Below are 14,368 nucleotides of genomic sequence, written 5' to 3'. Positions count from 1 at the left end.
AGTTTACTTGCAGACTCAAAAACTTGTCTAAACCTGTAAGCTGCACTTGCTTAAAATTAAACCTGCACAAAATTTAATTAAGTTAATCTTGTTTAAGTTCATACCTGCATGCATCTATTTCATTTTGCACCTACAAAGCTGGGTCTAAACACAATTGCACTCACTCCTAAGTGGTAGCTTAACTGTGTCCAATGAGCACTTTACATGGGCCTGCACTGCAGGAAGGGCTGCTCCCACCTGGATCACATTCCCGGCTCCCAGGCTGCAGCACCATCAGGCCTGCCCGGCCCCAGAGCAGCAGGACTGACTGACAGCCCCACTGCCAGCACAGCACACGCTGCCAGCGTGGGGCAGCCCAGCATCACCCACTCAGCATCTCCACCCTCCCTGCCAGGCTGCCTCTGCAGCCACGACGAATGAGCAAGCAGGTCTATCAGAGTATTGCTTTCATCTAAAACCTGATTTATGAATGGAAATCATGAACAGCAGGCATCTGACCAGTATTCAATACCCCACAACTTTAAGGTTCAGTACTCTGTCCCCTTGGAACAGTTTGCTGCAGGCAGGCTGTGCTATGCCTGGCTCTGCCACACCATCCTACCCTAGGCAACCAAGGGGATGGGACCCAAAAAACTGGGAACTTAGCCATTTTCTTCTCAAGTAACACACCTGCTTTGCAGGCAAAGAGTTGTCCATAAGCATTTTGATATCTATTTCAGAAGTTTTCACATTGTCATGGTTTTCTTTTGAAAATATAGCAGAGGGCATGTGATCTGTCCTAGTACAATATACTGAAGCCAAAACCCCACAGGTCACTGAGTTTAGCACCCTGTTAAGACCATTTGCAGAACACCTGCAGAAATTCATCATTCATAACATGTATATTCCAAACATCCCAGGAAACTGCACAGTTACACCACAACTTACTTAGCAGAACAATCAGAAACAGAAAAGACTGTCCTTGATTAAATCTAGATCAGACTTAGGAAAAGCTGCATTAAACTTCTGACTTTGCAAAAACCATAGCACCAGAGAATTCTATTTAAGAGGGATGCAGACAGAGATTCTAAAGCAATACTCACCGAGCTAACAGTGCTGTTGAGATTCACCTGTAGGCTGCAGCACATAGCTGACTAACATCTCCCAGCATCAAACAATTCACTGAACTGTGCTTCTGTAAAAGTGTCACACTAATGTTACCCACAATTACAATTCTGATAGGTCCTTCCAGAAGGAGACATTGTCTAAGAGCACCACAGAACTGACTGGTCTGGATTTTCATTCCTGTGAACCACATCATGCGTAAACATTGCAGTGGGAGAGCAGATGTCTGCGTTAAGGGAATGAAAATGTCCTTATGTGATTATTAACAATTTAATTCCAATTTTCAAGGTGAACTACATGCTGCTTTGCCACTCCTGTGCTCAGCCACTGAACTCATCAAACCAAAACTCACCTTTCTGAGTTTGACCAATTCCAGAAGAATACGAGGTACTCGAGCTACCTCCTGATCCCACGCCGGGTCTCATTTACCACAAAGCTACTGGTATTTAAAGTATTCAGTGGTAACTAAGAACTTCACTAAAGCAACAAGAACCCCTGGGAAGTGACAAATAGCAATTAATAGGTTCTGCCCTGCACACACTTACCCATTGCAAATATTTTCCCTCTGAACAGCTGGAGCTGTTGACTGACAACATCCCAGTATGTGCGTGTGTGACCAAGTGTTCACAGAGGGGCTTCTGCACACTGAACCAGGGTTCACATCACCTGTATTTTGGTTTTCAATCAAGTTGCAAGTTTCACCAACTTGATTGTACAAACCATGGTGATAGATGAACTCACTCTCTTAATCCCTCCAAGAAAACTAAATTGCTAGCAAGAAAAAGATGCAGTCCATGGGAATATGCTCCATGAAATCTAAATGGGAACTGCTTAAACTCATAGGTATTACACAAAACAAAGCATCTTGTGTTTCATTATTATTCTTAGCCTGCAAGATCAAGACCATTGCCTTTTTTTAGCCATTATTAACCAGGAAAATTGGCTACTCAAAGTACATTCAGGCATGGATCTATAGGGTAATCAGACACCTGGCTTCTACTCGGAAGTGATCAATAAGGGATAGGTGTCTGAATATCCTCATAGATCACAGACTTAATTACATAGGTTACCAAATCTTCAGGATCGGCACTGGCATTTTTTGCATGATCAAATGATGTACAAGATTAATTGCATTTAGACAAACCTTTGTTCAACGTAATTAAACACATACAAACCACCAGCATTTCCAAACTGCTGTAAAAGGCAAAATAAATGCTTTTTCTTATGTCTTCAGCACATTTGTTCATTATTTGAGATTTGTTTCTTTGAATCAGTAAGCCACCTCCAGATGTTAAATACAACTGATAGATTCTGTTCAAAATTTCCCAGGGATATTTCTAGGTCTTTAAAACTACATCTGCCAATCCCATTTCATTCACTTGTTGAATGAAAGAGGCAAATGCACTTTTCTCTCAGCTGCCAATTCATTTCTCAACTTTTTAGGAGTCAGTGATTGAACTATACCATTGGAATCAAGCATAATGAAAGTAATGCTGCAGAGCAGGCTCCTGGAGCCAAAAGCTGGCTTAGCTCTTCAGCAAACTGTGGTTCCAGGTGTGCAGCTTCCAATTACTGCCAGTGAGTAATCTGACTGTCTTTTAAATATCAACTAATTTATGTAGTCTACATGACCACTAATAGCAACTGTAGGCTCTCCTAATTTATAATGCCAAAAGGCTTAATAAATAAAGAAATAAAAAAAATCAAACCATAAAGAAAATAGACCAAGTTTTTATACACCTTATATCAGAGGGACTTTGTCATACTATGTCAGAGCTTGGATAAAACAGGTTTCTGTGGCACTGTCTGACTTCAGCAAGATTATTTCAAAATGAATTTTGGCCTTTGCTTCAGTCCACCCCATCACAGCAGAAAGAGCTACAGCCTTCAGCAAGGGCTGGGCACTGTCCAGCCTCACAGATGCCTCACCCACAGCTCCCAACTTCCACAGAACCAGTGCATGGATCACAGTAATCACTGACCTTGCACTGAGAAACACCAGGAGAAGCACAAAGCACCTGAATCCCAATACAGAGAGGGATATGGAAGCTATAAGAGGATGATGCCAAGTACCAACAAGCACAGCTCACTGCAGCAGGGAACCCGTCCTGCACGGAGCTTCCCGAGAGCACAGGCATCCACCACCTGCCTGCTCTTCCCAAGAAACTACTGCCTGCACACCTCCAGCACAGACAACAGACTGGTCTTGCCAGAGGATGTCCAGCCCTGAAGCAGAAGCCTTGAGTCTCAATTTCAAATGGCCTCCAGACACAGCATTCACACAGGATCCAGAATCCCCTTGTAGGATTCTTGCCCCTGGCTTAATAAGCACCCAAGCTTCTCCAGTAGTTTCCTCCACTGAATAAGCATTAAAACTAATATGTGGTTCTAGAGGTAGGAGTTGTCACCATTTTTCAAAGAAGATTAAAAACGAAGACTAAAATTCCATCCACGAAAAAATACTGAATAAATGTTAAAGCTTTTCAATTCACTGGCCTTCAAAGAGTTACCATTTGTGGTACTGAGTAGCTGCCTTTCCAGTCTGTATTTTCATGTGGCAGTGGTCACACAGGAGTATTTTTACTGCAGTCACAAAGACTTCTCCAAGTATTAACAAGTGATTTCTAAACAAAGGCAAAAAGGTGATGAGGAAGATGCAGGAGAAGAAATTGTCCATCCTACTATCCAGCACACCTTGCTCACAAACTAATTCTTGTTTGTTCAAGGGATACTTGACAGACACTTCCAGGCAACCTTGTACTAAGAAAAAGATGCAACAGTTTTTAAAGTTGATTGGTTTAAAAATAGTTTAATTCACTGCTTTAAAGGCAACCAAAGTAAGGAACTGTAATTCCTTCTGTCCAGTGCAATCCAATTTTTTCAGCCCCAACAACCCTATAATGGCACTTAGGAACTTCTGCGTAAGAAATACATGTTGCCTGCATGCCTGTGAGGCCATCAAACAGAAAGGACAGCCACTGATCACGGACCTTGACATTTAACCACAAACTTCCTCTCAGGAGGGGATATGAATACGCCTCATTTCATAAACAAGTTCTTCCCAGGAACAAGATTTTCTTCCCAAACTTGAAGTACCTGACAATCAGTAGGTGATAGCATCCCCAGGCTGCTCCTGGGAAAGGCTAAGCAGGACTTGTTAGTGTGGAGGAACACAGGTTCACCCCAAGAAACCCATATCCATAGACACAACCCCTGTCCCAGCACCACCATGTGCTGCACCACGCAGAGTGTTTGGGGTCACAGCCGGGAAAACACAACAGCTCACGTAGCCCGAGCAAGAGATAAAGACTGGACCACTCACCAGGTGGAAGACCAGTTAGGTCCACAAAAAAGAGCCTGGCAGCTCTGCCACCCACGGGAGGCCCCTCTACCACAGCCCCAGGGTGCAAGTCCCACCACCCACAGAGCCATCCCCATCCCCGCCGGCAGCAACACCCAGCCTCCTCACCCTTTGATGGGTACAATGTCACTGCAGCAACCACAAGCAATTAAAAACAAGCAACAAGGAAAATATTTGGGAAGTTTTGAATGTTTTTTTTCCACTGTCTTAATGATTAAACATTCAACAATACAAAACACTTGGCAGCTTACTGAAACCCTGTTGATGGCACAGCAGCCGATAACGAGCATCCTACTTGATGGGAGATAATCCTTTTTCCATTAAATCAAGAAAGCATTAAAATTGAGATACTGGCTAACTCCATTTAGAACAAAACAAAACAAACCCTCCAAATGCCCAAAGATCCAATAGAACACCACAAAACATGCCACCAGTTCCCGAATTTTAAATTTAGGGGACTCTTCTCACTTGCTTAAAAGTACCAATGTGTGCTGGCCTTTTGCTTGGGTTCTTTCTGGGTGACAGAGCACCCACCGCTTTTTCATCTATTCAATTCACCTTTTGAATCACCTGCTGCTAACTTTTCAAACATACAGTCCAGCATTCTACCTCTATTGCTTCAGAGGCAAGCTGGAAAGCCACCTCCGTCTCCTCATCACAGTTTAAAAATAAAGAGTTCCCTATTTATATATGAGGCTTTGTAATATTAGATATTAGAAAAGCTTGAACCAAAAATCCAAATTTGGATCCTGATCTGAATTTTGCAGCTCTGGTCCTTCTCCAAATACTTCTGTTTGGCAAGCGGCAGAGTAGAGTAACAAGAGAAGGCAACATACATAAGTTATGGGATCTGTGTAAAAACATTAAGCTCAACCCCTGCTCTCAAAACTACACACACACACACAAAGACTAACAAAACCACCCCAACTGCAATTAATTAAAAGATTAATCAGTGCTTCAATATAAATCTGATCACCCAAACCCAAGGAGTACCATCATCTCACCCAATTACAGTACTTTTTCTGAGTAATTTATACATCCAGGAACTTTTGGGTGGGGGTTTCCAAGTGTTCCTTTCAGGAGAAATTTGGATTCCTACTCACCAATGGCACACAGACATATGTGAATCAAACAGAATTGCCCCAGATGGCAAGCAACCCAGCTATGGAGGCCTGGGATGACAATCTTGAAATTCTGTGCTTATTAAGAACTCATTAGAAATGCTGCTCTGAATCACAATGTCACACAATCTGACTTGCTTCGATGAAGAAACTCCAGCAGTAGAAAGTAAAATGTTTATGAAACAAAGAATTGCGTATGTTTGATGCTGTGAAGTCAACAATTTCATGCACTCTAATGCATTTTAAATGAACGGCTATAAAACTTATCCAAATCTTTCATTACTTGAATGTTGTTTCCCCCCACATACTTTATTAGATTCAATTGTTTCAAGAAATGAAGACATACAAAACCCATGAGCAAGAGTGAAAAATCCACTCTTCCTACATGCAGATTTACAAAGATCTTTTTTTTTCCTGCAAAGCTATTTCATCCAACTCAGAGCCAGGATATTCAATAAAACCTCAACTCCATTCTCAAAAGGTTACATAAAGGTCACCATTCATTTTATTCAGGTTTATTTTCTAACCTTGTAAAAATGCCTCCAGACCAAATTGGCTTCCACACCTGCTGACCTAGAAACTCCACCACCGTGGTGGCCATACCCCTTTTGGAAAGTTGCTTCTCCTCCCACGCCGACCTGGCACAGATTCCTGCCACTGACCTGCCCGCTCCCACAGCCAGTGGCACGGGGGAAGGCTTTCCCAACAGCACAGGGATGTACTTGCAGAAGAGTAAATGCTCTTGAAGGAATTCTTCTGGGGGGGCTTCCCCACAAAAGATGGGTTTCCTCTTTACAGGAACATGTAGTAACAGATAAAGGGTGTACCTGGACCTTGTTCAGGGGAATGGAAGGTCTCCAAACAACCCCCCAGAGGCCACCTCCAGGAGAAGTCAAGTTGAAAAAGTGACAAATGGTGTAGGATTTACTTTGCCCAAATTCATGAGATATGCACCACAGATGATTACACCCTGGCACATAGTTTAAAATTTGCTGACAGTCAAAGACAAATAGGCACATGAACTGATCAGATGGATTGTTTTATGGAAACATCTTCCCTAAGAGCTGACCCTCACCAGAGAGGATATTTTTTTGTCCACAACTTGCACAGAACCAGGTGGAGTGAAATGAAACAAATTCCACTTTCTCTTCCTATCCATTTGGGGAAGCAGAGTGTGAAGGAGAATGACATGCTGCTAAATCCTTTGCCCAAGGAGGCCTGACCTTCCCTGAAATCATCAGGAACTCTAAAATATGGTCCACAGTTCAATTTTTTCCTATGTATTTGACTACTTATACACCCTATCAGGAAATACGTTTGAGACAGACAAGTCTTACCATCACCTGCAAACAATGGAACCAAAAACCCTGGGAAAACCGAGTTAGCGACAAGAAATCTTTGCAGTTTTACACAGCATATCTTAGCTGAGGGACTCAAGGTACTTTTTCAAAAGATGTAAACTCACTTCTGATGTTGCACAGATTTAGTGAAATGAGTGCAGCCCGTACACCTGCCAATGATAATTATTTGCCTTTCCCCACAGAAATCCGTAATCTGTAATTGAAGAAGTATAAACTGTGTTTCCCACTTCTAACAATGAATTAACCAGGACGAAGGGGGGAATGATGGTGCATTTTGGGCTGAGGGACAGAATAACCACAAAGAATCTGCAATCAGTTAGAGGAAATTTTAAGTTCTCCACTCAATTTTACAGGCCATGTAACAAAATACCGAGTTATGTTGGGCTTTTTTCTCTTATTTCCTGCCTCCTTTTCCCAAGCTACAGGAAACAAAAAGAGAGAAAATGCAGATGGACTGGTCTCCAGATTAGTCCAACCTTACTAAAGAAATGTATGTTTTAAAAAAATACATATAGGGTCTTACAGCAATTCCAACTGCAGAAGAAAACCACCAAAAAGGTGTATCCACCTGCTTTGCTAAGAGCCTGAAACACATGCTCCTTGAGCTTCCCCCTTCATTGCCAGGCATTTTATTAAAAATATCAAGACTGTCAATCATTTTTTCTGCTGACCTAACTATACAAGTAAGTAACAATTCCTATAATGAAAAACCTCAACGGCATTTCCCAAGTTGCAGAACATTTGCTCTGCCAACAGCTAAGTGATGATCCACGCTTGCTGACAATGCCTAATGAGGAGTGATGGATGCAACTGCAGGAGGGAGCAGGAATGATGTAAGTCCAAGAAAGAATGGAGCCTTCCAAAGATTAGAAAACACTGGTGTTACAATCAGCTAATCTGGTTTTCTAGCACGATACCAAGAGCCCAAAACTAACAAAGGCACAATTCACCTCCTACTCCTCCTTCAACACGAGACTAACTGGGCCTTAGGACATATAATTTCGGCACTGCCCGGCCTAGCTCATGTGGTTTTCCATTACAACTTCTAGCTAGAAGAGTGATTTGAGGACAAAAATTATGGGTCTGAAACCCACACCCACTTCCAGCTGAAATGGCTGCAAATGCAATGCTTTGTGTTTGCCACTCCACAGTGCCTGGTCCTCAGCCTGGTTTACACACGAGACTGGGGAGGGGAAGGAGAGAAATTAATCTCTTGAGCAGAATTACTATATTCAAATCCTAACAGATGCCTCTAGGACAAAAAGAGCTGAGATGCAGGCAAGGTGAAAGAGGCTGGGACCAACCCATGCACAGATGCAAGCACCAGATTACTATTTACAACAGTAAACAAGTGCTTATTGAAGAATCATCACCAGTTATTCGCAACAGTGAACAAGAAAACAAACCTGTCCGTTCCTTCAGCGTTCGCAGCTACTGGATTTTGGATTAATACACTGAGCGGGGGGATTAAATTGCCTAAAACTGTTGGTCTTTTTCTTTCACGCCATCGAGACAGACCCTCAGCTCGCACCATCCTCCCCTGGCCACCTCCCCACCTCAATCCTTGTGCCACGCTGCTTTTACATCCGTACTTCGCTGTCTTTGGCGATAAGATATTCTTTGGCAACTCAACGGGATATTGAGTAGACTCTGTCTTCCCCACCATATGTTTGGGTACAGAAACATCGTATACAAATAACACACATTCAGTAATACCCTCACCCGAAGAAAATAATTGAAACCCCATTAGTCTATATGCTCAGACAGCTGACTAGGGAGGTTTTCCCGCCTCGGGCTCCAACGTCTGGACAAAAAGCTATTAATAAATATGAAAGCTTTAACGAATCTAAAGGGAAATAAAAACAGGCAGATTAAGGCCCAGTGTCAGCGAAGACCAGGGCAATTTAGAAACCCGCCCATCCCGACACTAATCAGCCAGGCTGGGCTCCCAAAGACGTGTTCTCCCCGTCTAGACTCCTAATCCGTCAGTGGGAAAAGACATCCAGTATTATTTCTGCCCACTTCACCCACACCGTAAGAACATCCAACCGCCTCAGCAACTCAAATACGCAGCACCAAACAAAACCAGACACCACTTTGCTGGATGTGTTCAAGTGGGGCGGGCAGGACACAAATACAGTGAGACAGTGATGAGCTTCAATTACTGGAACCAAACAGCAGTTAAATACCTGTAGGTGATGTTGCAGTGCAAATAAATACTTCCAGATTTGTTTTTAAGCACAGCTAAATCACTCTTATCTTCCCCTCCTCAGTTCAAACTAATGGTCACTTTATATGCAAAAAAAAATAAATCACCCAAAACACCCCAAACAAACAAACAAAAAAACCAACAACAAAAAATCCCAAAACAGACTAGACTCCTAGCAAGCACATTTTTAAGTCTTCAGTACATATACTGACTGTGACTGCAAATATAACCAGCAGGACTTAACCTATTGTTTCAATTTAAGGGGCTCCACATGTACACAATTACTCAAGATGTTTTTGTCAAATTACATTTTAATTTAATAAACAGAATAAGATAAGTCGAGGTACTGAATACCTCATTGTCCCACTCGTGGCCTGCATCACACTCTATATTTATATTTGTCTGTACAGGGGAGGGACAAGCACAGACTTGTTTGTGATCCTCAAGCCCAGTATTTCAGTAGCTGCTATATTTTGCTATACTACTATTTTCATTGACAATATAATTTGAAGACTGAAACCCTTAAAATAAAAAAAAATAAAAAAAACCCAACAAAACAATAACAAACACAGCCAACTAAAAACCTCCATCCACTATGCACAAACATGTGTAGGAAAAAAGGAGGTGTGGGGAAAACAACAGAGAAGAGTACTAATCTGGATGTGCTAAACCCCTTGGGAAGGAAAGAGGGAATTGAATGCACCAGCCTGCCAGCACATGCAACTGGCACGGCAGGGGAAGAGGGGAGGAAGAGGAGGGAAGGAGGAAAGAGGAAGCTCTCCTCTGCACATTACACTTAGTTCTGTTAACAGCAGTGCACTGCCATTTTCACAACCAGCCTTCCACAACCTCTCCTGCTGTTTACCCATCACCAGCACCCACTGAACAGAGCAGCAGACCCAAGGCTTTCCACTGTTTACCCGGGTGCAGTGTGCACGACATCCCTGGCAATGCTCCTCATCCTTGCCGTTCCAAAACAACCACCACATCTACAGGAAGATGCAAATTAACGTGAAACTCCAGCCTCAAATGAAGACTGCTTGATCACAATAGCGAAACACGAGGTTTGAAGACATCAAAGAAAAGGTTTTCTTATAAAAAAATAACCTTAACTTCAAATACTGCATTTCAACAGCAAAACCCACAGGGAACGGATGCTGCCTGAAAGCAGCAGGGAAGTTGAAGCCCGGTGCAGGAAACAGGTAGGCAGGAGGAACACCCGTGTTGAGGTGAGGAACGCCTGTGAAAGTACCAGGAGACAGGGCTGCAAGGTGCTGGCGAAACCTCTGCTGGTCACAGGCACTTGGCACCAAGAGAGCCACTCACATCGGGAAAAACGCTGCATTCCTTTGTACCAAACGTGGGTTTGGGCTATTCATCAAGTTTACCTGAATCAAACAAGCAGCTTTCATTTCAGAGGCTAACATTTGTGCTCTTTTCCCTTGAAAAGAAAACCCACAATAAAAGCAGAGGTTTTACTTAGTAGCCATTTTGTCTTCAACTTGGACATGATACCTAATCTGAATGCAATGTAAACATGCTCTCCCAGGCTCATTTCCAAACAGCACGTTCATGCAAAGAGAAGAAAATATGAAAAGGCCATCGACTAAATACCATAATAAATTAGGAAGCCGTGAAGATTTTGTGATCCAAACAGACAGGAAATTCTGCAGTTCATATTCCTTCTCTAGGTCACATTGCAGAGAAAACCAAAACAAAAGGTAGCAAGTGTGGATTAAGCAGAATGAACAGTTATTTACTGCTTAAATAAGTAAAAACCACCACCATGCCAATAATAAATACAATGTCAGTGTGCCATACAATAAAGGAATGGGAAGGTAAAATTATATTTAGATTCTCTTTCTTTTCCAGCTATATCCATTCAAACCACACAATCTAACTGTAATATGACGTAATATGCAAGCTAGATCAGTATGTTTTTACTGGGATGAGTACATGTATAAAATATACACGGTGTGTGTATATAAACGAAAACATTATATGAGTAACCTGTATTTACAACTCCCAACTTTCACTATACTTTATCAGCACCCTCAGCCAAAGGCAGCTTTTAAAAACATACATAAAATACAAATGCTGCAGGTGACAGCCTCTTGCAGATTTTTTTTTATAAAAAACACAAAGTGCTTTATTTGCAGTAAGCTGAACTCAATTCACACAAATGCACACAAAATAAAATTCTTAAGTCAAATGCCAGTTTACTAGGAATTTTCTTTTAATTTTTAGGGGAAAAAAAAAACCAAAACAACCTGGATTCCTATGCAGGAACTTGCAAACCATCACAAGTTCCAGCCAAAACTGCACTCAAACAGCCCGACTGGGACATGGGGAGAGCAGAGGGTTTCCAGGGAGGCTGGACAATCGCACCGTCCCCGCTGGGCTCCGCATCCCCCGCCGCCCCAGCGCCGCGCCGGGGGCTCCCGAGCGCGGTACAAACGCGGCCGTGCGGGAGCTGCGCCCGCGGCAGGTGCCCCGCGCCCCGCACACGGGGCCGTCCCTGCCCCGCGGGCCCCGCCGCGGACACGCGTGTGCCCCGCGCCGCCCGCACAAAGGGGCCGCGCCCCCCCCGGCCCTGCCCCGGCCCCGCGGGGCCCGGCCCTTACCAGATGGAGCTGCGGATCTTGTGCTGCAGCGCGCTGGCCTCGCCGCCCTGCAGCCCCGGCACCAGGGCCGGCAGGGCCCCGCCGGGCGCGGGGGTGCCGGCGAGCCGCCGCGGCGGCTGCCCGCCCTCCGGCTGCTGCTCCTCGGCCATGGGGACGCGAGCGGCGCTGCCCGCACTAGGCCTCTGCCGCAGCGCTCGAGTGAGTCGCCTTCCCCCGCCGCCCGGGGGACATCACGGGCGGAACCCGTCCCGCCGCTACGCCGCAGGATGGCGAGCCCGGCCCGCGGCTCGGCGCATGGCGGCCCGGCCCCCGCCGCCCCCGCGCAGGGTCGCTCGGCGCTCCCCCCGCCCCGCAGCGGCAGCGGCAGCACCTGGCCCGGCCCGCCCCGCCGCTCCTCGCCCCGCGGCCGCCGTGCCCGCCCGGCCGCGCAGTGCGCAGGCTCGGCGTGCCCCACACACGGGCCGCCCCGCGGAGGGGCCGGGGCCGGGGGCGGCGAGCGCGGCCGGGGCGGGGGCGGCGGCAGCACCGGGACCCCCGCCTTGGGGAGGGGGCGCTGCGCCCGGAGCGGCCCGGCGGCGAGAATAACACATACACGCGTGTCTGTGTGTGATGTGTGTGTCTGTGTGTTCCACAGCGGGTACGGCACACGCAGCCGCCCCGGTGTCCGGGCGCGCCGCAGACACGTGAAGCCGCTGCGGCGGCAGCAGCATTGCATTACATCAGCTGCGGCACCGTGGCCGGGAGCGCCCCGCAGCCGCGGCTGATAACAAAATAACAAGTGCCTGCCTTGTCCCTGGGGGAGTCCAGGCCGGGCCATGTGTGCCCTTAGCCTGCCCGTGCGTCCCCCGCACATGAATGGGGCCGGGCTGCCATAAGTGCCGCCGGCCTTTACCCACAACCTTCCTGTGATCAACGTTTTCCCAAAAATTTAAGATGCTCAGGTACCACAACTGTATTCTGTGAACTACACGCACAAGCTGTATTTCGGCTCCTGGCATCGTGGCTTTTCATGAAAAAGCCAGAGGAACTGCAAAACCTGGGGCAATGGGGGAATAAATACCCAAATTTGGGGACTATGATACAAGGTGGAAGTTATTGTAGTCATGATTAGGAGTTGGACTGAATGATCCATGTGGGTCCCTTCCAACTCTGGATATTCTATGGTTATTGTTTCTTTTCCCACCATGGTCATGATAACAAAGAGAGCTCAAGCTGCCCCTGTGTTGCCCCTCTTTTCCCAGTCACTCCAATTCTGGTAGTGTTCCCACTTGAATTCACAGCTTCAGCCCACTGGGCAGGGGCAAGGACACCCAAGTGCCCTCTCTGACAGTGGTACACAAGGATGAAGGAGTGACTTCCAAGCCTGTGCTGATCACAGAAAACGTGGGCCTAAAGGTGACTAATAATGTAAATATACACATGGAGACACAGCATTGCTAAATTTAGGAGGTGAGTATTTTGTCATCAACCAAAGCGAGGCCTTTCAAAAATAAATCTTTGCTTACGTTTCCACTGCTCCAAAATCAGAACGTTAATAGCGATGACAATGACGGTGATCTTCCCCTTATAAAACCTCTCATCAGATCCACAAAAAATAAGGTCTTTTGTTCCTCCCTCTTATTAAAAACATTTTTTAACATCAATTCGAAATTTCTGAAGGTCATCCAAAAAATAAAGAACAGAAAAATACAAGTAAAAATTGTAATCAGAAGTAAACTGTGAACTACCCAGTCCGACAACAATTTAAAATCCCAAACTGCTATGCTTTTTGCAAGAAAACTACATCAGTATGCAGGTAAACTGGCACGGGAAGACAAAGGTGAATGTCCTGGGTGATATTTTCTAGTTTTGTGGCAATTTCCACTTATTATCAATAGCCTCAGAAGCTACATCTGTGCTCCCATATCTCATCATCAATCCATCTTCTTTAAAAAAAAAGCAACTTTTTTTTTCTGTGCCTTTTGGGTGTGAAGCCCTTCAACTGTAAGCCTGTTCCTAGCAGGCTTAAAATAAGATTCCACAAAGGCCTAAAATAAGATTGGGGTCCCATTTTGTCTAAAGAAGAGATTTCCTTCTCAGGCGTAGCAGTAAAGTAGAATTTAACATTTTTTTTCACAGCCTGATACTTGGAAGAAATGGGTCTGTGTTGTTATTAACTACAGCACAGAAGCCCACGCTCTATATTTCCCTTTATGCAGCAGGCAGGCCCATAAATGGAGGCCACATTGGTAGACTCCTACACAACCACCTGAACTTGCCTTGTGTTGTAGTTTCTGCACCTGTGCAAAATGGGCAAAAAAGGTGGCAACTTATATGCAGATTATGTGATCATACATAACTCCAGCAAAGAACAAACAGATCCAGAATTATTGTGTAAACAGAGAACTAGTGCTGACGGAACTAACTTGAAGATACTGAGGGGAATTATTTAACAGCTGTGAGATGAACCTGAACTCAGATGGACTGAGTGGACATCCCCAGGGAATATCATCCAAGGAATATCATTCAAGGACCCTGCTGCAGTTCTTGTACCTAATGGCTCTGAAAACCTTCGTTTGACGCAGGGATTGAGCTCCTTGTCAGCAGTG

At 45.1% G+C, this 14,368-nt stretch overlaps 2 protein-coding genes across 8 annotated transcripts in view; one reads left to right on the top strand and one right to left on the bottom strand.

The window, feature by feature from the left end:
- The window catches only part of RFX7 (regulatory factor X7), a 76,859-nt gene that overhangs the window by 37,820 nt on the left and 24,671 nt on the right, over positions 1 to 14,368 (bottom strand). The window contains exon 1 of one of the 7 annotated variants that reach the window (XM_017827501.1): positions 11,781 to 11,929. The exons of the other annotated variants lie outside the window; for them this stretch is intronic. Within the exon in view, the coding sequence (XP_017682990.1) occupies positions 11,781 to 11,929 (149 nt within the window). Of the gene's footprint in view, positions 1 to 11,780; positions 11,930 to 14,368 lie in introns of those variants that run through there. 7 annotated transcript variants of the gene reach the window in all.
- TEX9 (testis expressed 9) overlaps positions 11,928 to 14,368 on the top strand; it is a 51,620-nt gene continuing 49,179 nt past the window's right edge. The window contains exon 1 of the mRNA XM_017827451.1: positions 11,928 to 12,210. Within this exon, the coding sequence (XP_017682940.1) occupies positions 11,928 to 12,210 (283 nt within the window). The remainder of the gene's footprint in view (positions 12,211 to 14,368) is intronic.

This window comes from Lepidothrix coronata, unplaced genomic scaffold (genome assembly GCF_001604755.1).
Source record: "Lepidothrix coronata isolate B3197 unplaced genomic scaffold, Lepidothrix_coronata-1.0 Scaffold140, whole genome shotgun sequence".
Taxonomy (NCBI): Eukaryota; Metazoa; Chordata; class Aves; order Passeriformes; family Pipridae; genus Lepidothrix; species Lepidothrix coronata.
The sequence above is the reverse complement of the archived record's forward strand: the minus strand, read 5'-3'. Positions and strand labels throughout refer to the sequence as shown.